The following is a 22,911-nucleotide window of genomic DNA, read 5'->3' on the forward strand; positions in this document are numbered from 1 at the left end:
GAGCCGGGTCAGGCCTCTTGCTGCAGCAGGGCTTTAGCTAGACCAGAAGACAGAGAGGGAGGCAGGGGCCAGGGTGGAGTTCAGGGACAGGGCACTTAGGAGACCCTGGTTACAGCCCCAGCTCCAGGGGGAGAAAGTTGACTGGAAATGTAGAGTCGATGGCTGGGTGCCACGGCCTGAATGGCTCCTACCCACGTTCCCATGCTGAAATCCTGGTTCTAAAGTGTCAGTAACAGGTGGGGCCGGGGCCGGGCGGTAGGGCACTTGTTTGGCACGTGTGAGGCACTGAGTTCGATTCTCAGCACCACATATAAATAAATAAAAAAAGAGGTGGGGCCTCTGGGAGGTGAGCAGCTCCTAAGGGGGGAGCCCCAGTGAACGGGTCAGTGCTCTTGTAAGAGGCCCAAGGGAACGCTCGTGGGAACATGGCAAGAAGGAGGCAGGTCCTCACCACACTCTGACTTGGTCTTGGACATGCAGCCTCCACTGTTTTGTTTACAAGCCCCTGGTCTACGGTATTTTGTTATAGCTGCCCACACACCTTGAGACTGGAGAACTGGGGGACAAGTTTAGGTGAAAATTGGAATGTCAAGGCTGCTTCATTGAAGAGGCCGGGCCTCCTGTAGCTGAACGTCATGGGCGTGGTCGTTATGTGGATGGGGGACACTTCCCCAGGCCACTAGTATGAAACCGGGACCCAGGGCTGAGGGTGGACCTGGCATGCACAGGGCCCGGGTTCCACCACCAGCATCAAGAGAAAAACCACCAACCTCGACCTAACGATGAAGTCCTTGTGGAGGCCACGTGACAGACGTCACGCATGTGAATATCCTAAACCTGAAATCCACACAGCTCTGGTCCCAACCCTCCAGAGGAGATATCCAACCTGTCACCTGTGGAGGTCCCCAGGCTCAGTGGGACCTGAACAAGACCCCCCAGTTGTCCACTCCACAGAAAACAAGAACCCCGGATGCAAATGTCTTACTTCCTGAACATTAAACAAGGACATCACAAACACCAAGACAGCCGAGCCGCTGACAGGGCCTGTAAAGTGCTCAAGTGTCGGACGCCCCGAGTCACTGCGAACCCCACCCCGAGAGAGAGGCACAAAGTGGGTCTTCCTCCCAACTCCCGGAAGGAAGGGCTTGGCTTGGGTTAGGGGACAGGCCTGCATGGGATTCACTGGGCATGTGGCTTGTTGTCCCTGGAGAGGACCGTGCTTCTCGGCTCTCCCAGAGGGTTCCCGAAGGTGCCATCTGCATTGAAGTACCACTGGCTGGCGGTCCCCAGGCCTTGGGCCTCTTCCCAGACCTCCTGGTTTATCAATGCTGCCTCTTTACTCGCCTCAGCAGAAAGTTCCAGCACCTGGGAGAAGATCCTGTGAATACAAGAGAATGAATGGAGACGTTTCCCCCCTGTGGCCACAACCTAAAGAAACTAGAACCTCGGAGAGGAACGAGGGGCGGCAACGTGGGACCCAGCGCAGCCCAGGCAGGGCTGAGGAGAGCCAGAGCTCGGCAAAGCCCGCAGCCCTCAGCGCCACGGGGAGCCGAGCCAGGAACTCGGGTTGCCAGAAGCCCCGCTTTACCCTGTGACATGGGACAGCACTTGCTAAGAACCTGCACACGCCCTCCACAGTCGTGGGACTGTCTCTGGATGACGCAGGAGAGCTGGTACAATGTACGTGCCTGAACAGCTGTTCTACTGTGTGATTTAGGAAACCGTGACTCAAGTCTGTGCATGTTCTGTGCGGATGCAGTTGTTTAAAGAATATTTCGACCTGTGGTTGGTTAAATCTGCAGATGTGGGACTCAAGGACAGAGGGCCACCGGCACCTGGGAAGCATCAACACTGTGTCAGCGCAGTCCTAGGAGCGGGTGGTACAGCCATGAACAGAACGGAGTCCCGGCCCTCAGGCCACTGGTGAGACTAGACCTGCACATTTAACCTTCCACCTGGGACCCTCACCCTCCGTAAACCTTTGGTGTACCCCCTGATTTTGTCCTAGGGCCACACATGGGAGAGAGAAGTGCCATAGAGGTGACAGCTGTTTCTTATGAGTCCCTTCAAACATTCTAGGCATCTCAGGAACTGTACGTGCGATTGTGAAGGAAGAGGAAACAAGGTTCTTTTTGTCTTGTTCTGCGGTGCTGAGGAGGGAACCCAGGACTCGCCGTGCTAGGCAAGCGCTCTGCCCCTGAGCCCCAGCCCCAGCCCCTTCTATTTTATTTTGAGACAGGGTCTTGCTCAGTTGCCAGGTTGGCCTTGAACCTGCACGCTCCCACCTCAACCTCCCCAGTACCTGAGATTACAGGTACGGGCCACTGCGCCAGGGGAACAGATTCTTTTCTGGAAGAACCCCTAGCTGGAAGGGTGACCAGAGGTCCTTAGCGAGGCTGCTGTAACCTGTGGGATGCGGGGCTGGCGCCCCAAGGCCACGTGCTCTGCACAGGCGGCCGGCTGCTCCGCTGGGCCTGGGCCTTTTCTGTGGTGTTTATAGCTCAGCAGGAAGTTGGGAAAGCACCCTCCAGAGCCGGGAGCAGCCCAGGGCAGCGCTTGGCCCAGGTGCTCAAGGCCCCGCTCCTGCCCCAGCACAGCAGAGAACAAAGACCAGAACTCAAAGTGCACGGGGCTGGTCCAAGGTCACCTGAATGCTGGACACGGATGTGACACCCTTCCCATCTGGCTGCTTGGGACTTATAGGGACTCTTGAGAGGTGGGTCTCAATTCTTCTGTGGTCCCCCTCCCTGTCTTGCTGGTCCCTGGTGCTGCCACTCTAGTCCCCATCTGTGACATCTGTGACCCCTTTGCACCTGGCATCCCGTTCTCAGAACTGACTTGAGCTAGAAAATGAACTCCAGGCTTCTGGACAGACGGGTGCCCACAGGGGATGACAGCGACACCTGCTGGCTGCTCCCCTCCTGTAGAGGCCTGGGAGGCTGCCCGGCCCCAGCCCTGCTCCCCTCCTGCCCGGGGCCCAGCGGTACCTCCGCAGCTCCAGGTCTTTGCTCGAGGTGGCGTCCCTGAGCTCGTGCAGCAGGGCCAGCACCTGCTCGTTCTCCTCAGCACTGCCTACGCCGAGTTCCCCCAGGAGGCGGTGGGTGGTCTCCAGGTCACGCTGCAGAGCACCTGGAGGGGACAGGGCTGTCAGCGGGGGATCAAGGGACGGGCGCATTGAGTGTGGGTGGCTTTCCTCAGTGCACTGTGAGGCTGGGGCCATCACTGCGACACGCCGAGGGGCCGCGGGAGGGAAGAAGACAGCTGCGCCCCGGCCTGGACAACCCACAAGGCAGGTGTCGGAAACTGGGTCCCCGAGGCAGGGGTGCTGCGAGGTGAGGAGGCCCAGGGACCTCATAACAGCGCCCACTGCAGAGGGGCTTCAGGGTACGGCCAGTCTGATCCCGGGTCCCCCCACCCACCCTCTGCTCTTCCACCATGAGACCAGAAAGCCCTCGCGGGATGCGCCCCTTGGTACTGGACGTCCCTGCATCCAGACCCACAAACCAGTGTATACACTGGCTCATCATAAGTGACCCCAGCACCGTTACAGCAGAAGCACGTGGACTAAGCCAGGCTGGGGTCGCGTGGCCAAGGTCGTGGGACAGGCATGTCCACCATGTGGGCGGTCACTGCAACACCACTGTGGTGCCCCACAGAGACCACTGCAGCCCGTGACAAAGCTGTCCGTGAGACGGCTGTGTCTGGCATCCTCTGGCCAGGCCCAGGCCACTTACTATTAGCCCTCTGTCCCTCTTCCCTGTCCTCAGCACCTCTGTAAGCATGAGCAAGGGACGCCTGTGGCCGTGGAGCACATGCCACCTGTGCTGAGACGGCACGTCACAGGCAGGCCAGGTTCACTGCAGGACACGTTCTGGGAAGCTTCCAAGAGCCTTATAATTGCACGTCCTCTTCTGCTTCCTGTTGTGGACCGAACCATGTCCTCCAAACAGGATGCTCAAGTCCTAAGCTCAGGGACCATGAAGTGACCTTAACTGGACATTGGATCCTTGTGGATGTCACTGAGTAGAGATGAGGTCAGCAGGCGGGCTCCAAACAATGACCAGGGACCTCCAGGAGGGGGAGGTTCAGTTAGAGACACTCAGGAGAAGCCACGTGAAGCTGGAGGCAGAGCCTGCAGTGTCATGGCCACAGGAAAGGGACGCCGGGGGTTGCCACCAACATCAGAAGCCAGGAGAGAGGCCTGGAACAGATGCCCCCCAAGTCTCTAGAAGGAACCAGTCCTGCCAACACCTGGATTTCAGACTCTGGCCTCCAGGACTGAGGGAACACACTTCCCTTGTGTTAAGCCACCCAGGTCTGCGGTCATTTGTTCCAGCAGCTACAGAAAACCCGCTGTCCCTGGTCTAATGCCTGGTGACCACTTAAGGCACATGTCAGAGATGGAGCCAAGAATGACAGTGTGGGGTGACCAACCATAAAACAGAACCCCAGGCACTGATTCTCAACCAGGAAGGGAGGGCTAAGTCACATGCGGCTGTAGAATGGGCATGTGACCCATGTGTTCTTCCCACAAAGAGGAACGCTCATGAGAATTGGGACGGTGGCCCTCGCCTATAAGCCCAGTGGTGCAGGAGGCCGAGGCAGGAGGATCACAAGCTTAAGGCCAGCCTCAGCAACTTAGTGAGACCCTGTCTCAGAATAAAAAAGTAAAAAGGCCGGGGAAGCGGCTCAGTGGTAAGGCGCCTCTGGGCTCAATCCCCAGGAAGCCCCTCCATAAACAAAGGAAGAAGAAAAAAGAAACGCTCACAAGACGGGGAGAGAACGCAGCCTGTGTACGTACAGGCACGCACGCAGCAAGTGAGCGGGTCACAAGTCTCAGGATGCATGACAAAACCATATGTCCCAGGGGCACCTGTATTCCAGCACCTCCAGAGGCTGGGGGGGACGCTTGAGCTCCAGGCCGAGGCCAGCCTGGGCAGCGCAGCCCAGTGAGAACCATGAAGGCTGGGGTGGAGCTCGGGGGTACTCGCTTGCCCACCACGCACCCTGGGTCCCATCCCTGGCACCAAACAAGAGCTACACCACAGAAAAGGCTGGGGAGAGCTGGCCACCAGGCAGGTGCGCTCAGTCCCGGGAAGCCCTCCTCCTTGGCTTTAGGGAGGTGGAGGGGCATGTCCTGGGCCCCTGCAATACGCCTGGAGGGACACCTGACCCACGGTGGGTCTCACCCTGCCCTGCAGCTTCCAGGCTCGCCAAGGCCTTCAGATAGATGGAGGCCCCGTGCAGGACAGGAACTGTGACTTTGTCCATCTCCCCTCCTACTGCCAAGGCACATTTTTAGGGACCCAGGCTCAGGGGACGCAGCTGCCCTGTGGACACCTTTCAGAAGGAATGGAGGTCCCCCTGGATCCCACAGCCCTGGGCTCCAACCCCAGCCCCATGGCCTGTGCAGGCCGAGGCCCTGGAGGAAGCACAGCCTCGCTGGCCCCCAGGGCCCTGTCATTCCATGGCGAGAGGGTGCCCGTCACACTGGCACCAGGGGGCAAAGGTTGTGGGCACACGGGAAGCACTGCCATGCTGGGGTGGGTCTCCCCGCTGCTCCCCCCACTTGGCGCCATTTCCTACCCAAGAGCTGGTGCCCGTCTCCCTCCAGATGGATGGACTTCAGAGGCAGCTCGTGCCTTGTGGTGTCCAGGGCTGTGGCGAACGTCCTGTACTGCTCCTTAAAGCGCTCACACACCGCCTCGAAGGGGCTGAGCAGCTCCATCTGCAGGAGGAGGGAGAGGGCTGTGAGGAGGCCCTGGGACATCAGTGGGGAGTGGTTTTCCTTTTTTTTTTTGCTGGGATGGAGCCCAGGGCATCGGGCCAGCTAAGCGCGTGCTCCACCACCGAGCCACCCCTCCTGTCCTCGGGCGCCACAGTGCAAGCCTGAGACGCAGCCCCGTCCTTCCACCAACCCCTAGGGGTCCCGATGCCCAGGAAGCCTCTGAGGGTGCAGCAGGCTCCCCCTCACTCTCTGTGGCCAGGGGGCACCAGCAGATCCAAGGAGGCCTGGGCTCTTCACACAAAACCACGTCCACCATTCTCTGTGCCCAGACCAAAGGCTCGACTAGGATCGCAGACCACTCAGCCCAAAACACCCGGACCGCCCAGCCCTGGCGCTCAGCCCGCTTCCCCGCGCACACAGGCCAGGTCCTCTCTGGGCTGCGAGACGGTGTGTCTGTGCACTGAATCATCTTTTCCTTGCACTAAGGCTTCATAAGGACAGGAACCTGTGTGTGCTCAGCCCCAGGACCTGGCTGCAGGGTGCTCACAGGCACACGCTGGTGTTACGAGCTGAACTATGTCCTCCCAATTCGTATCTGAAGTCCTAACTCCCAGGATCTCGAGACGTGACCTCATTGGGAGAGAGGGTCTTTAAAAAAGTGATGCTCCCCAAGAAGGTCAGCAGGTGGGCCCCCATCCAACATGACTGGGTCCCCCAAAAGGGGAAATTTGGACGCAGGGAAGACACATGAAAAGACAGCTCAGCCAGAGAAACAGGCTGGCACAGACCCTCCCTCACGGCCCTGGGCAGAGCTGCCCTGCCAGCACCCGGCTCCTGGCCTTTGGTCTCCAGACCAGAAAAGAACAGCGCTCAGCTGTCAGGCCACCACAGGAGACTCATGCTGGGTGAGGCCTCCCGTCCCGGGTCTGGCTCTGGGTTCCCAGGGTTGGCTGTGTCCTTCCCTGGCACGGACACCTTTGTCCCAGTGCTGACCACACAGCATGGAGAGAGAGTGTCTCCTGCCAGCACCCTGACCCTGCAGGGTGGGCCAGAGCATGTGCTCCTCTAGTCACACAAGACTGGCCGGCGCCCAAGGACTGTGCACTGGTGGGGAAGGGACGGGTCCCTCACTGGCCCTTGCTCCATGTTATAACCTGGTCTTCTGGTCCAGTCCTGTACCCTGCCATCAGAGGCCAGTCCTGCCAGAGGGAGCAAGCAGGGACATGTCCAGTGAGTGCTCCCTCACACTCCAGTGTTCCCAGTGAGATGACCCCACGGGGAATCCTCTGCTCGGAGCTGTGGTCACCACGTCACTCACACCTGACCTGGGCGTCGAGGGTCTCGGCCAGCTCCCGGGTCCTCTGGCAGAGGAAGAGCCTGCGCCGCAGCCCGTGGGCCTGCTCCTGCAGGGCCGCCGCCTCTCTGCACACGAGCACCAAGTTCCTCTCCGCCTCCTCCTCAAACTCAGCAAGACCGTTCTCCATCTGTTCAGTGGAAACAGGAGCTCAGGCCGGGGACCCTGCTGCAGTTTATGGAGGGCCCCGTGCACACGTCACGTGGGAACAGATTGTCACCTTCAGCGTCAGCAGGCTCAGCAGTAACGTCTGGGATTCCATCATCTCCATCACTTCTGTTGGCTCCTTGAGAAAAAGACCAAGACCCTTTTGAATCCCAAGAAATTAAAGCCAGCTCGCTTCCCTCGAGCAGAACCCAAACCTACAAGCTCTTTTTTTATTTTATAAAGTATTTTGTTTTAGTTGTAGGTGGTCACAATACCTTTCTTCTATTTTCATGTGGTGCTGAGGATGGAGCCCAGGGCTCTGCCCGGGCTAGGTGAACGCTCTACTGTTGAGCCACAACCCCAGCCCCCCTACAGGCACTTTCTCCATTAAAAAAAATAGTTTTCTTTTGTGGGGTTGGGGACGGAACCCAGGGCCCTCATGTGCTCAACAAGTAATCTGCCACTGAGCCACGTCCCCAGACTTTTTTTTTTTTAATTTTGAGGCAGGGTCTTACTAAGTTGCTGAGGCCGGTTTGAATCTGTGACCTTCCTGCTTCAGCCTCTGCGGGGGCTGGGCTTACAGGTGTGCACCATTTATTTAGTCTCTGGGAGCTGTGTTCTAGAGAAGGAAGAGAGAGGGCTGGCGGCCTCCCGAAGCCAGGAGATGGAGAGGGAATAGCCAGGCAGTAAGGGGAGGGCCACGGACCAGGCACTAAACCAGAACTTCTGCCCAAACTCCCATCCAGCCCTACAGAGACCATGGCCCAGCCGTCCTCCCACCAGGGAACAGCACCTGGCCTCTACCCTAGCGCAGAGAAGGAGCCAATATTTTTGTGTGGGGGACAGAGCTGGGGATGGAACCCAGGGTCCTGCATGTTGGGCGGGTGCTCTACCCCTGAGCTGCACCCCTGGAGCTCACTCTTGCTTCCAAATACCCATAAATGCAACCTCTGCGATGGACCTAAGAACGTCTGTGGTCTTGTTTTGCTCTTGCAGCCCTGGGCCTCGGGCAGCAGCTGCGGCAGGGCCGGCACTAAGTCAGAGGGCGCGACCTGCTGGCAGCTGCTCTTTCACCTTGGACACTAACCGGGTTCTTTTTCCGCGGGGCAATAAATGACGTCGACTCGGTTTTCTTTGCCACGGTCTTTTCCAGCTGTGGAGTCCTCCTGATCATGCTCCTGTCTGAGACAAAGAGGGGTCCTGGAAGCTGAGCAGCACAGCTCATCCCACCACCCTCTGTAAGCTGGAAATGCACTGAATCCGCCTCCCGCAGCCCAGCTGAGCCACACGGCACACTGCGGCAGAGGCGTCCCCTGTGGTCCTGGCACTGACTGGAAGCTGTGTCCTGCTGCCCAGCATCACAGGAGAAGTCTGAACTGCACATCACGTACCCCAAGAGAAGATCCAGATTCAATGTGTACTGGCACCATCATGAACTTGAGAAATCCTAAACCGAACCACAATGCGGGGGCCATCTCTACTTTGGAAGCCCCACTAAGACCCACAACAACCCAGCAGGGACAGAGGAGGTGAAATGAACCATTTACCATTAATGGCGGAGAGATCCAGGTCAGGCGGGGCCGTGCCATGCCCTTCCAGCAGCGTGGACTGCAGGTCTCCCTTCACGGTTCCGCTGCCATCTGCGGTCCAAACAGGAACCCCCAAGTCAGCACCAGGGGCAGCGAGACACTCAACGTTTATGTCAGGGAACGTTGGCAACCTGTTGTACGATACCACTCGCTTCCAAATACCCAGCTTCTGCCTAGTGTAGGAAAGGCTGATGTACAGTGGAAATTCCCAGCCCACCTGAATATGTGCTTTAAACACAGGCTGAGATCCCTTATCTGAAATGGCTGGGACCGGAAGTATTTAGGATTTGGGATTTTGGAACATTTGCATATACAAAATGAGGTATCTTGGGCCTGGGACCCAAGTCTAAATGCAAAACTGGTTGATGTTTCCTATGCACCTTAGACACACAGGCCAAAGGTAACTTCACACAATATTTTAAAAAATAGTCTTGGGCATGAAAGAGTTTCACAGTGCAGAATTTTCCCATTGTGGTGTCACACTGGTACACAAAAAGTGACGGATTTTGGAGTACGGCAGATCTCAGACTAGGGACTGCTCAACCTGTAATCTAGAAGAGACGTTCTTTATTACAAAAAGATGCAAAGAAGCCCTTCCACTCGGTGTGCAAGATGCTCAAGATGTGACAGTGTCATCATCGGGCCGCCTCCTGCCCTCGCCATCCTTCCTCTGCAGCTTCTGGACCGTTCATTTTCCCGGGAGTCCCTTTGTCTTTTTTAGCCTGGATTTAAAATGGCCAAACTGGGCTTCCCCGGCTGAGAGCAGCGGTGCTGTCCAGCATGCTGCAGTCACTCAGGGCTCGGGACACTGCGAGCGCCAACAGATGGTCTGAGCAACACACCGTCAGCTTGGAACTGAGCAGGAGGCCATTCAATGAGCCACGCAGCTGAGAAACTGGATGCGACATCGAGGAGAGGAGAGCCCAGTGGTGTGGGCTCATGCTGAGGCCGGACCCCAGGGGACAGCACTGAGGCGGTGGGGCTTTAGGAGGACTGATTTCTGGACTCGTCCTCATGAGAAGGGCTGACATAAAGCAGGTCACCACTGTGTCCTCTCCCTCTCCTCCACCTCCCACCATGTGTGGAGCAGCACGGGGCCCTCACCTGAAGCCAGGCCATGCTCTTGGATTTCTGGAACTGTCAGTCAAATCGACCTCGTTTTTAAAAAATGATAAATTACCCAGGCTCAGGAATCCTGTTACATCAACAAAAAATGGACTAGCACCATCCAGCCTGATCCCTGCTCTGCAATTTTTATAATGAATACACGTCACATCCACAATCAGAAAAACTAGAAACTGCTCCTTTTGTTGGTGGCAGCTTCTAGGAGATGACAGGAGAGTCCCTCACTGCTCCCAGCGCAGGAGATGAGGAAGGCCGACCCAGGGCAGTGAGGCGGCAGGAGGATGAGGCTCCCCATCCTGTATGCCCCTGAGAGTGCCGGTGGGGACACAGATGTGTACTCAGGAGCCATCGCTGCAGGAAGAGCCTCGATGGCAGAACAGCTCTTCTTTGGGGCCACACAGGAAGGAAGTGGCCTCCCTGCCTCCCCTCCTCACCTCCCCGTGTGCCCCTAACCTGTCCTTGATCAAACGCTGCCTGGCTCCTTCTTCAGTGCTTCCCAGAAAGAACGGGAGCCTCCACACTGCACGCTTCAAAACAAAGTCCCCGATCGTGCCCCCAACCCCGAGGCCCAGGGTGTGTCCCACCTTTGCTCTTCTGGAGCAGGGTGGCCTTCCTTCCACCTTCAGGCACCTTCCCGCTGGCTTTCAATGCATCTGCTGCAGGAGCCTGTTCCAAGAACATGTGACATTCAGAGGAGGAGACAGGGCTGGAGGTGTGGCTCAGAGGTAAGCACGGGGTTTGACCCCCAGCACCACAAAACACAAAAGAAACAAACAAAACAAAAGGACAAGACCCTTTCCCTCCTGAGAGGGAGCCCTGGAAACACCTGAACTGGTACCTGCTCTTTTTTGAGGTGAAAGAGAGACTTAGGAGTTTTGAAATCTTATCTTTATATACAGGATGTACAAATTTTGTCAAAATGGGGACACTCACAGGCACAGCACATGGTTTGCACATTATATCTTTGGTATGGCAGGTGCAGGGGATGGATTTTTTCTGTATACTTTTCAGTATTTGCTTGTTTTCTGGTGAGAACATATTACTTGGTCTTTAAAAAAAAAGTTTTTATGCAGGTATTAATCTTCAGAATTACCAAAATTAAGCATGCAATTTACCCAGTGCTGCTCTTATAATCCTAATGACAAAAAGCAAAACAAAACCACAAACAAACAAACAAACAAAAAACACAACACACAAACCTTCTACAGGGCTAGAGAAACCAGGTGAGGCAGCGCGTGCCCATAACCACAGCCACTTGGAAGTCACGGCCAGGCTGGGCGACGGGGCGGCCCGTCTCCAAATGGAAAATAAAGGGCAGGGAAGCTGCTCAGTGTAAAGCATCGAAGTGCCGCCCAGAACAGACAACAAAAGCAACAACGAAAGAAACCCAAAACAAACAGCCCCCCACCCCAAGAGAAATTACATATAAACAGGCTGGAAAAGAAAAATCAGACTCCTTTTCTTGGGAGGTATCGGGGCTTGAACTCAGGGACACTCAACCACTGAGCCCCACCCCAGCCGCATTTTGTATTTTATTTAGAAACAGGGCCTCACTGAGTTGCTTAGAGTCTCCCTGTTGCTGAGGCTGGCTTTGAACTCTCGATCCTCCTGCCTCGGTCTCCCGAGCTGCTGGGATGACAGGCATGTGCCACCATGCCCATCCTAAGACTTATTTCTTAAAGACATGATTCTTCACATAGAAACCCCCAAACTTCCTCAAAATCATGATCAAAACTAAGAAAGAAATGTACCAGGTGTGATGGCTCATTTTGTGTGTCCACTTGAATGGCCACAAGGTGCCAGGTGAAACGTCACGGTCGAGTGTATCCTGGGTGTGGCCCCCCAACATGAATGGCCACCGCCAGCCATCCTGAGGGCCTGAGCAGGGGGAGAAGGTGAAAGGGAATTGGCTCCTCTGCTTCCTGCCCGTCTGACTGAGCTGAGACCTCTCACCTCCTCCAGGCCCTGGACTAGGATTACACCACCCACACCCTTAAGTCCTCAGGCCTTTCATCCCACACCAGGTGACAACACCAGATTTCCTGGGTCTGGTGCTCGCAGACGGCAGCAGATCAAGGGACTTCTCAGGCTTTATCATTACATGAGAGATTTATTCATTTACTGTAATAAATCTCTATGTAATAAATACAAATATAATGTGAATTATACACACATACATAAACATAAAATATATCTCCTGATTCTGTTTCTCTGGAGAACTCTTAACACAGCAGGTTGCAGAACACAGAGTCAATGTGAAAAATGGATCCTCTCTCTAAGCAAGGAACAAGTTTGGAACCTGAAGTTAAAAGTACCATGTATCCATTCATGTCTGTGCCAAAGTGCATTCTACTGTCAAGAACAAAAACCCCATGGGTAACAGCACTAAACACCAACAAATGTTTACATACAAACCCAATAAAAATGTGTAAGATCTAAACACTGGAAAGTACAAAGCACTATTAAAAAAAGTCCAAGAAGAGCTAAGTAAATGGAGAAGTTCGCCGCGTCCACGGTCCGGAAGACTCCGTGCCATTCGGATGGCCTTCTCCCAACATTGATTCTGACGCCACAGTCAGAATTCCAGCCAGAGTTTTGCTGAGAAAATGAAAAACTTATTTTAAACGTTCCACAAAAAGGCAGAAAGATGAAACCATTTTGCAAAGAACAGAACGGGAGTTTTTAATCTACCTGATTTTAGTTAAGGACAAAGCTACTAAGCAGCCGCGGCAGTGGGGACTGCTGGAAGGAAAGACCACAGACTGTCGAGAAAATGGAGTCCAGAAATGACGCGGACACGAATGGCACCTGATCACTCGAGAGATAAGAGCCTCGCTTTACACAGGAGGCTGAGGCAGGAGGATCGGGAGTTCAAAGCCAGCCTCCGCAACTTAGTGAGGCGCTAGTCAACTCAGTGAGACCCTGTCTCTAAATAAAATACAAAATAGGGCTGGGGATGGTGCTCTGTGGTCGAGCACCCCTGGGTTCAATCTCTAGTACCAAAAAAAAAAAAAAAAAAAAAGAGGTGATAAGACAATGGGGAAAGGAAAGTTATTTCAGCAGCTGCAGCTTGAACTGGACACCCACACACTAACAATGGGACTTTGATTCCCACATGGCAGGATAGGGGAAAACTAAATCAAAATGTATCAGACTTAAATGTTAAACCCAAGACCATAAATACCTGCAAGAAAACTCAGGAAACAACCTTTGGGTTGGCAGGGACTTCTTAGGTAAGACATAAAGCATGACCCATAAAAGCAGAAACTGAGGCTGGCCTTCATCACAGTCCAGCCTCTCCCTCCTCAAAGGCACTCAGGAGAGCGACAGGCCGTTGCGGACTGTGAGGATGGTCTCACCCTGCGTGAAGGGCTGATTACAGAAAGAACCCTTGCGACTCGGCAACATTTAGAAAACAGCCCAACTTTAAAACTGGCAAAAAGTTTGAAGAGACAAGTCAGCAAAGATATAAGAATAAGGATTGGGGCTGAAACCCAGAGCAGAGCGCTTGCCTAGCACGTGTGAGGCACCGGGTTCGAACCTCAGCACCACATATAAATAAAAAACAATACAGGCATGCTGCACCTACACTACAGAAAAGCAAATTTAAAAAAGATATGAGAATGACCAATAAGCACATGAAAATATGCCTAGTATCAACTGCTACAGTGAGACACCCTCCACACCCAGCAGGACTAAGACTTAAAAGAAAACACGACACCTCTCCTATGTGCCTGGTGGGATGTAAAATGGTGCAGCTTTTGTAAAATTAAGCACACACGCCTCCAACGAGCCAGCCACCTTGCTCCTGGGAAAAATGAAAACACGTCCACCCAAACGCAGACAGAGGTTTATACAGGCTAGACGTCCCTAACCCCCAAATCAAAAATCCAAAGAGTGCCAACATGGTGCTCAGAATGTTTCAGGTTTCAGATTTTCTGATCATGGGGGTTCAACCCATAAAGCCTCTCCAAATATTCTAAAATGTGAAAAACTCCAGAATCTGAAATACTTATGGTCTCAAATAGTTCAGATAAGGGATACGCGGCCAGTAGTGGGTTTGCTCATGATCGCCAAAATGGAAAACCAGCGCCTCTGGACCAGCGAAGGTGGTCCCTCCACACAGCGGCACTGACGCAGCCCTAAGAAGGAAGTTGCCACCATCGCACACGACAGGGAGGGTGGCGGGTGCACCTGGGGGTCAGAAGCCGGAGGCCTAAGGCCGCCCACCACTGACCGGGCCTTCTGGAAGGCCTTCTGGAAATGGCTAACCGCAAGACCAGAAAGCAAGTCAGTGGCTGCCTGGGGACAGGAGAGCGGAGGCTCCCACAGGGCGAGGTTGGAGTGGGCTGCTTTCTCTGGACGGTGGAGAAGGTTCTGAGACTGCGTTATCAGGACCTGCAGAGCCTCATGCTGAGCAGGGGGAGGTGACTCTGTTAATTAAACTTTGATTTTAAAAATGGGAAGAAGAAGAAGAAAAAAAAAGAATGCTCTGGAAGCTCTAGATCAACACCGCCCACAGACACACGGGGGCGCTGTAACAAAGTTTTCAAGGCAACGTAGACTTGTGACTGTGGACTGTGGCCTTTGTTGAAAATCACTCCAAGGAGGGGAACCCCGAGTGACAAAGTTGCCTTTTTCCTCAAGCGACATCTCACGTCACATTCTTAGGAACCTGCCACCCACCATTCCACCCTGTGCAGAGCATGGGGCAGGTGGCAGAAATGACTATTTAACTGAATTTTGTGCATCACAAACCGAGATTTAGAAAGCAGAGGAGCAACCCAACTTGCCTTTCACCATTTCTTCGTAGGTTCCACTGAAACAGAGTGTGCAATTAGGTGATGTGCTGACTATTCAGTAACCTCACACAAGCACGTTCATGTGTGGTTAAGCATCTTCCGTGCAGGTGTGAAGGCTTCACTGAGTGGCTACATGGTAGTTTGCTAAACTCCCCTCTAAATAATGGGTAAGAGAAGCATGTCGCTCCTCCCATGGTTTTCCTCCAAAACTCGGCAGGTCTTTTTTAAAAAAATGCTTAGCTAGGGCTGGGGTTGGAGCTCAGTGACAGAGCGCTTGCCTAGAATGTGTGAGGCACTAGTTTGATTTTCTGTACCACATAAAATAAATAAATAAAATCTACAACTAAAAAAAAAATTTTTTTAAATGCTTAGTTATAAGCCCAGGACTGCTTCAGAATCCTAAAAGTGATCCACAGTGAAAATAATGAATGGAAAATTTCAGAAATAATTCTCTTTTTAAAAAATATTTTTTTAGTTGGAGTCAGACACAATACCTTTATTTATTTATTTATGTTTATGTGGTGCTGAGGATTGAACCCAGTGCCTTGCATGAGCTAGACAAGCACTCTACCATTAAGCCACAACCCCAAGAAATAATTCTTAAGTTTTAAAATTTTGTCCTGTTCCAAGTAGCATGATAAAATCCCACACCATGCTGCTTGGGATGTGAATCATCTGTCCAGTGTATCCACATAGTATACACTATCCACCTGTTAGTTACTTGTCACTTACTAACAATCTCAGTTTTCAGACTGACTGCTGCAGTATCACAGTACTTTTGTTCAAGTAACCCTTATTTTACTTAATACAGCCCTAACATGCGTGAGTAGTGATGCAGAGAAGGTACTGGGGCAGAAAGCAGGAACGGACAGATGAATGCTGGTATTACTTGCAAAGCACTGGTGGTCTTGAAACTAGGGGTGACTAATGTACTGGGTAGCAAGGCAAGAACAATTTTGTTTCAATAAAGATCATGGTTTTACAAAAGGAAATCTTACAGCAACTGTTCACTCACAACAAAGACTCATAATTGTGTATGGAGGGGTGGAGATCTCAGAGGCACCTAGTCAAAGACCCCAAAATGCTTCCTTAAGGACCAGGTTGAGATTGGCCCACATGACTTGACTCCAAATTCCAAGTGACTCAGAACTATAGTCAGAATGGGTTCAGACGTTGAATTGAATATTTTATTACCTTTTTACTTGTTTTTTTCTCATACTGCAAATATCGAGACTCGACCACTCTTCCACCTGTGGAGGACACACTGCTGATTTATAACGAAATCAACAAAGGACTGTGTAAACCCAACACATACCCAGTCTCCCACATGATCAGCCCTCGCAGCTCAACAACAGGAAGAAGAGGAAGTACTCCTTCTGCTCCTCTCAGATCATGTCCTGCAAAGCCCTCAAGCATAAATGGGACACCAACCACATGCAAGAACATTGATTGGACACATACTGTATGCAGCTCCTTGGGCTAAGGTGGAGCCACAGAGTTCTGGAGCCAGGATCCAAGAAGTTCAAGGAGAGGACTCTGCCCAGAAGCTAAAGCAGCAAGTGCACTCAAGTGGGGGAGGGGAAGGAAGAATGAATTTTCACTGAAGGCCTCCTCCGCGTCCCATGGCTCAGTCCTGTGGATGTGTCCCTAAGAGTCCCTTTCCTTCTCTGGGTGCTACCACCCCTCACAGTACCCGGCTCACTTCCTCATACACCAAGCTCAGGACCTCCCTGAGACACTCAGAGCCCAGGTCTTCTGCAGACATAGCAGAACCCCTGGGGACGGCCCTGCGGCTTTCTCTCTAGGTCTGTTCCTGCCACCCCGTCTGCTCAGCTTAGACCGCCCGGGCCACTTTGCTCTTCTGCCCACAGCACCCACCACGGTCTCTGCATCTCATTAGGCTGCTGATGCTCCCTCCCGCCCTCTCTCCCCTCGGTCTCCCTGGGGTAGGGATGTTTGACTGCCACACTCCACGCCAGGGGTGGAGCCGGTGCTCAGAAATACATCGAATGAATGAAGCTGCACTTTTCAGAGGTGCCTTCAGAGAGCAGTGATTTCCCTTGGTACTGAAGAGACCCTGGGGGGTGACAGCGCCAACATCACGAAGCCTGACAGTCTGACTGGGCGAGACTGTGACTTCAGCCACATCTTCATGCGACACTGGATTCTGCCACAGGGCCTGGGGTGGTAGCTGCAATCTCCAGAGGAAAGGAGGCATGCCCACGGTTAACGGGGAGCCCAGAGTCTGTCCAGGAGCTGGGTAGTCACCAGGGCGCCCCTGAGGGGGGACAAGCGGTGTCTCTGAGCAGAGCTCAGAGGACTGGGACAGGTGGGTGCCAGGGGCAATCCAAAGCCATTCTCATGGTGCAGGCACCTAACTAACCATCCAGGCTAGATCCAGGTGGGATACAGGGACAGAACCAAGGCACACTGAGGGGCTGTCAGTGGACAGAGCAAGAGGCAGGGCCAAAGGACACTGCCAGTTCCCAGGAAGCAGGGCCATCCTGCGTGGAGTCTTCGTAATACCTTCAGCAGTTCTGTTCAACTGGAAGGATCTAAGGCTCTGGCTGTCACAGACAGTGGGGACACAAGTTTCCTGTTTCCAGAAAACTGAAACAAACCGCTTGTTGTGGACTGGAGGCCTGATGGGAGCAACCTTACGTCGTCAGGCGGGTCTGTGGAGAGGCCGTGGCGGAGCGCTTGCCTAGCATAGGCAGGCCCTGGGCTCCATCCCCAAGAGCATCACGGAGAAAAACCACCAAGCTCTCACACGACCCTGCCCGCAGTTGGAACTAAAATTCAGCCGAAGCTCTCTGAAGAGCTGCTGCCACGTGGCACACACTGAGGAGGTGCTTACCTCCAACTCAGGAGACCCTAGGTCTACTGTCCACACTGGGCACTGCCGGGGGGGTCAACAGGGTGGGCGCTGGAAACAGTGAGGCCAGACACACAGGTGGGCACTGGACACACGGGCATGTCTTCACAGTGCGACTGCAGACTGGCTCTAGGCGAGGGCAACCCGGGCTGTCCACACCCGTGTAATCAAGGGATGTATCCTGGACAAACCCCCGGGGATGCTCATGGCTGAAGCACCCCGATGCCCAAAGTGACCACTGCAGTGACCTCCCACACGTCCGTCCCAGCTGCAGTGCAGAGATAACTAGACTCAGAATCCCCTGAGTGTGACTGTGAGGAAGTGAAGCCACCGCCCCCTTTCTCCAGCCTGTTTTTTCCTCCCCCACCCAAAACACTTAATGAAACAACAAACCACTTTTTAGATGAACAGACGCTCATGGTGCTCACCCTGTGCTCTTTTTCCTCTTGGCTTGGCACCGCTAGTGGGGTTGGGAGCGGCGGCGGAAGCCTTCCTGTAAGACAGGGGAAAGGTCTTGTTCGTCTCGTGGCACAAGAAGCACAGAGGAGCCGGCAAGGAGCTTGCACCAGCTGGCAGCCAGGGTTTCCTGGGGACAGCCCAGTCCCTGGGCTGCCCAAGGACAATCTTAGTGAGGCTGGGCCACCTCAACAGGAAGCGAGGCAGTCACGGTCACATGGGCCTCGTGGTGGAGCCAAATTCCTGGGCTGAGTAGAGAATGACAGGAGCTTTGGGGGCAAGAGGGAATTTTTGTTAAGTGTGAAGATCTCAAATTAGCCACGGGTTTACTCATTCCTCAGATGTTTATGTGCCTACTGTATGCTCCTGAAGATACTGTGCTGAACAAAATGCAGAGTTCCTTCCCGCAGAGGGACAATCTGTACCTTCCTTATGAGGCAGGTCCAGAGCGGGTAGAAGGGTATGAAAAGCAAAGAGGGTTCATTTATGGCAGAGGACAATCTGAGACGAGGATTCAGTAGGGCCTGGAGCAGGAAAGGAAGAAGGTGGACAGGGTATGAAGTCGGGGAAGTCAGAGTAGGGCCAGGCTGGAAGAGTTCTCAGTGTGGGTCTCGGGGTCTTGGACCTGTTCCTCTAAGTCAGGGAGGGCAAGCTTTCTCTCCAGGGCCGCACAGTAAACCCGGGCCTCTCTGTAGGCCTCATGGCTGAACAGTCATGGATGGCAGACTGGAATGGGCGGGCTGTTTCCAATAAAACTTTATTTACAGATGGAGGCATTTTATGTACTCTTCATGTGTCACAAAATCTTCTTTTGATTATAAACAACTGTTTAAAAATGCAGAAATGATTCTTAGCTCACCAGCCATACCAAGAAGGGGCGCTCTGGCTCCCACCCGAGCCTGCGGAAGGTGGAGCCCTGCTGTGGGCAACAGGGAATTGGGATTGGGAAAGAGTTTGAAGCAGGAGCTGGACAATGTCGTGGGGATGTTGCATGAAGACCACTGGCAAGTAGCAGGAAAATGGTCTCTGAAGTTCTACAAAGGACAGGGGCCCCTCTGCTGCCGCCCCCTCACTGTGCTCCAAGGCCAGTGTTATTAGTTGGCCTAGGGTGTAAAACACCACAAACTGGTGGCTTACACAACAGACTTTTTTTCTCAGAAGGTTGAGATCTGGGTGCTGGTGAGGCTGGTTTCCTCCACTGGCCTCTTGGTGCCCGAGTGGCTGCATGTGTGTGCTCACGAGGCCTCGCCTTCATGAGAGTGTGACAGGAAGCACCCTAGTGCCTCTACCTATAAACACACTAATCCTACAGGATCCGACGACATTATAGACCACCACAACAGATGGGGTGCTACGGGCATGGTGGGAGGAAGCCAGGGATGCTGCTCAGCACCCTACATGCCCAGGATGAGCTCCGTCAGAACTGAGACCTGGCACCACATATCCATAGTGCCCAAGTTGAGGGCCCCTGGAGTGACAATTGGAAACACCAGACTGAACACAGAAGGAAATCTTAGAAAGTGCTTCAAAACTCCTTTAAAGAAGTAAGAAAGCTGGCCTGGGGTTGTGGCTCAGTGGCAGAGCGCTTGCCTTGCATGCGTGAGGCACTGGGTTCGATCCTCAGCACCACATAAAAATAAACAAATAACATAAAGGCATTCTGTCCATCTACAACTACAAAAAAAATTTTAAAAAGTAAGAAAGCCACAGTATTATTCAGCCCTAAAAATAAATGGTACTTTTTCATAAGGATGAACCTTGAAAATATTATACTGAGTAAAAAGAAAACTAGATACCAAGACCACGTAGGATATGATCCCCTTACATGACATGTCCAGAATTGGTAAAGCTCCAGTATTTGGGGCGGGGCAGGGAGAGTGACTGCTCATGGGGACCGGTTTCCTTTTAAAGTGAAACTCTAATCCAGGAGATGGCTTCACAGACTGTGAATGCGCTGTGGGGCGGTTCACACGCTACTGCATCCCACCTCCACTTAAAACCACAGTGAACAAAGCCTGATGCAATAGGAAAGAAGGGGCCTTGGGACAGGAATCGCTGACTAATCAGCTGAGCGGGTGCAGGAGAGTCGGGGATGGGCCAGAACCAGGAACCCAAACCAGCAACACTGGAGGAATCAGAGGGGACAGTGCAGAGTCCCTCCAGGATCTAACCCAAGGCTCTGGATTATGGTCAATCTTCCAATTAAATAGGGCAAGGGGAGGTGGCGGAAACGTCCATGACTGCTCCCACTGGCCCACGTCATTTCAGTTTGTGCAGAGGACGATAACCATTAGCAGTGAACACAGGAGATGAGCACCGCCTCAGGAATTTGCCCATCGTCTATTAAGTGTGCGATCTCTTTCTTGTTCCCGCTGGGGGACCCTGGGCAAGCGACCTACCCTCCCTGAGTGTCTATTATATCCTCTGTAAATGGGGAGCACAGAATAAAGAGGTTGGAAGGATGAAAGGAGATGCTTTAGTGGCCGCACAGCTCACAATGAAGGACCACACTGTTCCACGGGGCGTCTAAGCTTAGCCTTCAAGGCTGAATGGCATCGTCAGCTGCATTTCGCAGAGAAGGAAAGTGAGGCACAGACAGGTCAAGCCACTTGCCCCAGGTCACCACGCATCAAAGCGGAGGGCGCGGGACTCGAACTCGTGGCCCTGCCCAGTGCCGAGTTCCCGACCGTGCGCAGCAGCCGCAAGTCTCCGGGGCCTCATGGAACCTGCACGGTTCCCACGGGTCGGATCTTGACTCGTTCCAAGGTTCCCCCTCACCAGCTCCGCTGCCCGTTAGCCCGGCCCTAGGCCAGGCCGGTCCCTCTGACTCCACAAATCCAGACCCACGGCGCCTCAACTCACCCGGCGCCGCGCCCCGAAGAATCCGCCATTTTCCCGCCTTCTACTCAAAGGCCAGCTCTCCAAGACTGGGCCCGCCCCCGCGCCACGGGTTGGACCATCATGCGGAGTTGCAGGAGGGGTGGCCACGGGCCGGGACGAACTAGGCGAGCGCGAAGCCGAAGTCCCCTGCTCGCCAGCCTCCCTCTCCTCGCCTCGAACAGTCTCGCCCACCACCTCTGGGAGGCGGTGGCCGCGGCCGACGGAAGGGGCGTGGCCTCATGGCGCCCCGCCCACACGCGCGCTGGCGTCACGCCCCATCCCCGCCCCTCCGGAACCCGGAAGTGGGAGCGCGCGGGGGAGCGGCGGGCGCGGCGGGGCGGAGCGGCTGGAGAAGCGGCGGGCGGGCTGGCGGGTGTCCGGGCGGAGACCCGGCCCGGGACCGGCGGCGCGCGGCGGCCGAGGCCCAGGTGAGTTCCAGGCGGCTGTGGGTTGGGTGCTCAAGTTCGGAGAGTGCACGGGGAGCAGCCGCTGAGAAAAGGGACGGAGTTGAAGGCTAATGAGGGACGCGACGGTCGGGGTCCAGGGGGCGGGAACGAGGCTGGGGGTCGTGGAGAGGTTGCGGGGTTGGGTGGAAGCGAGACGAAGAAGGGAAAAGTAGATAGGGATGGAGCTGGTGAGGCAGCTTGTGGGCGCGTGGGGGGGTGAGTCTTGTGGCTTTGAGCAGCTTCTCCGAAGAGGACGTGGCTTAAGTGGTAATTGGGGGGTCGCAGGAAACGGGGCTGGGAGCGGGGGAAGACGAGGAGGCGGAGTTGAGAGGCCCAGACTGGGCGAGGGGGCAAGGCCGGTGCGGGAACAGCTGGGGTGCGGTCGCGAGGAAAGGGTACGGGACGGTCCTGGGGGCTTCTGCTCGCGACCCAAGCGCTAAAGGGTGTTTGAGTCAGCGGCGCCTGGCACCCAGTGGGCGCTCAGTAAGTGTGAGAGGTTCTGAACCACTGGTGCGGCGGGCTGGCTTTTGGGAAGGGAAGAGAAGTGGGGACTATGGGAAGAAAAAAGGAGAGAAGCCAGGGTAGGTCGAGGGGAGGGCCTGGGGAGGCGGGAAGGGGAGAGGAGGAAAAGGGCTAGACTAGTACTGCGTAGCCGTTGGAGTGCAGCCCCCTGGAGGTTTGGCCCCCCTTCCCCTCTTGATTGATCCCCTTTCTGACTTCACACCCAGCAGCTGGGTGATCTGGAGGGGAGTCCCAGCGCCTCTGGGTCTGTCTCCCAATCTTGGAAACTACACCACTCTCTTTTGAAGACAGGACTAGCCAGATTCTGGGGTCCCTGAGAGAGCAAACAAGGTGCCTTGGGGACGCAAAATGTGTTTCAGAAGTGAAGGTGTGTTTATGCAGGGGTATAAGCACTTCCTCGGAGCTGCATCCTCCTTGGACTTAAATGGGTAAAACGACATACAGGAAATCTTTCCCCCGGAGGCTATGAGCTCAAGGGCCCAATAGCCCAATAGCCCTTGCACCCTCCCTTCTTTCCTGGGTGCCCCCGCAGGCCAAGGTTCTTTAAGAGAAGGTCTCTCCATGATTCTTTGGGAGCTGGTAGAGACATTTAACTTGCAGCCTGAGAGTCCCCAGGGCATTTTTCTGGTCTTGGAGTCTCCAGAATCAAGGTGTCTAGAAGCAACTGGAAAGTTGTGTCCTGGGTCTGTCTCTGTCTGCTCTGGCAAGTGCCTCCAGCTTTGTGGTTCTATGGGCATTATCTGTGATCTAACAGAAGAGGGGCCAGGTTTACAGCTTACTTAAGAGATGCATCTGGATAGTTTGAATACAAAGAAAGCCTTAGATAACCTATACCAGAATGTTCTGGCATTTAGGGGAAAAGGCTTTCAGCCTTGCTTGCTCCAGGATGCACAGTTATAGCCCACAGCCTTGCCTCCTGGGGACATTGACTGTCACTTTCTCTGGCTAAGACACCCCAGTGAACAGGGCTGGATCTTCCCATCCCAT

At 54.2% G+C, this 22,911-nt stretch overlaps 2 protein-coding genes across 11 annotated transcripts in view; one reads left to right on the top strand and one right to left on the bottom strand.

Moving 5' to 3' along the window:
* Nucleotides 1–971: 971 nt before the first annotated feature.
* Haus8 (HAUS augmin like complex subunit 8) lies at nucleotides 972–21,193 on the bottom strand. The gene is made up of 11 exons (XM_005333028.5): nucleotides 20,939–21,193; nucleotides 18,049–18,113; nucleotides 15,940–15,995; nucleotides 10,528–10,609; nucleotides 8,777–8,869; nucleotides 8,317–8,411; nucleotides 7,303–7,368; nucleotides 7,054–7,212; nucleotides 5,587–5,728; nucleotides 2,988–3,129; nucleotides 972–1,378 (listed from the first exon to the last, which is right to left on the bottom strand). Exons 1-11 carry the CDS (start codon nucleotides 20,965–20,967, stop codon nucleotides 1,180–1,182), a joined length of 1,128 nt encoding a protein of 375 aa, XP_005333085.1. The 5' UTR covers nucleotides 20,968–21,193; the 3' UTR covers nucleotides 972–1,179.
* Nucleotides 21,194–21,254: 61 nt separating this feature from the next.
* The window catches only part of Myo9b (myosin IXB), a 95,229-nt gene continuing 93,572 nt past the window's right edge, over nucleotides 21,255–22,911 (top strand). For all 10 annotated transcript variants that reach the window (XM_078037770.1, XM_078037767.1, XM_078037772.1 and 7 more), the window contains exon 1: nucleotides 21,255–21,384. The gene's annotated coding sequence lies outside the window, so the exon portion shown is untranslated. The remainder of the gene's footprint in view (nucleotides 21,385–22,911) is intronic.

Source organism: Ictidomys tridecemlineatus, chromosome 2 (genome assembly GCF_052094955.1).
Source record: "Ictidomys tridecemlineatus isolate mIctTri1 chromosome 2, mIctTri1.hap1, whole genome shotgun sequence".
In the NCBI taxonomy this organism is placed as follows: Eukaryota; Metazoa; Chordata; class Mammalia; order Rodentia; family Sciuridae; genus Ictidomys; species Ictidomys tridecemlineatus.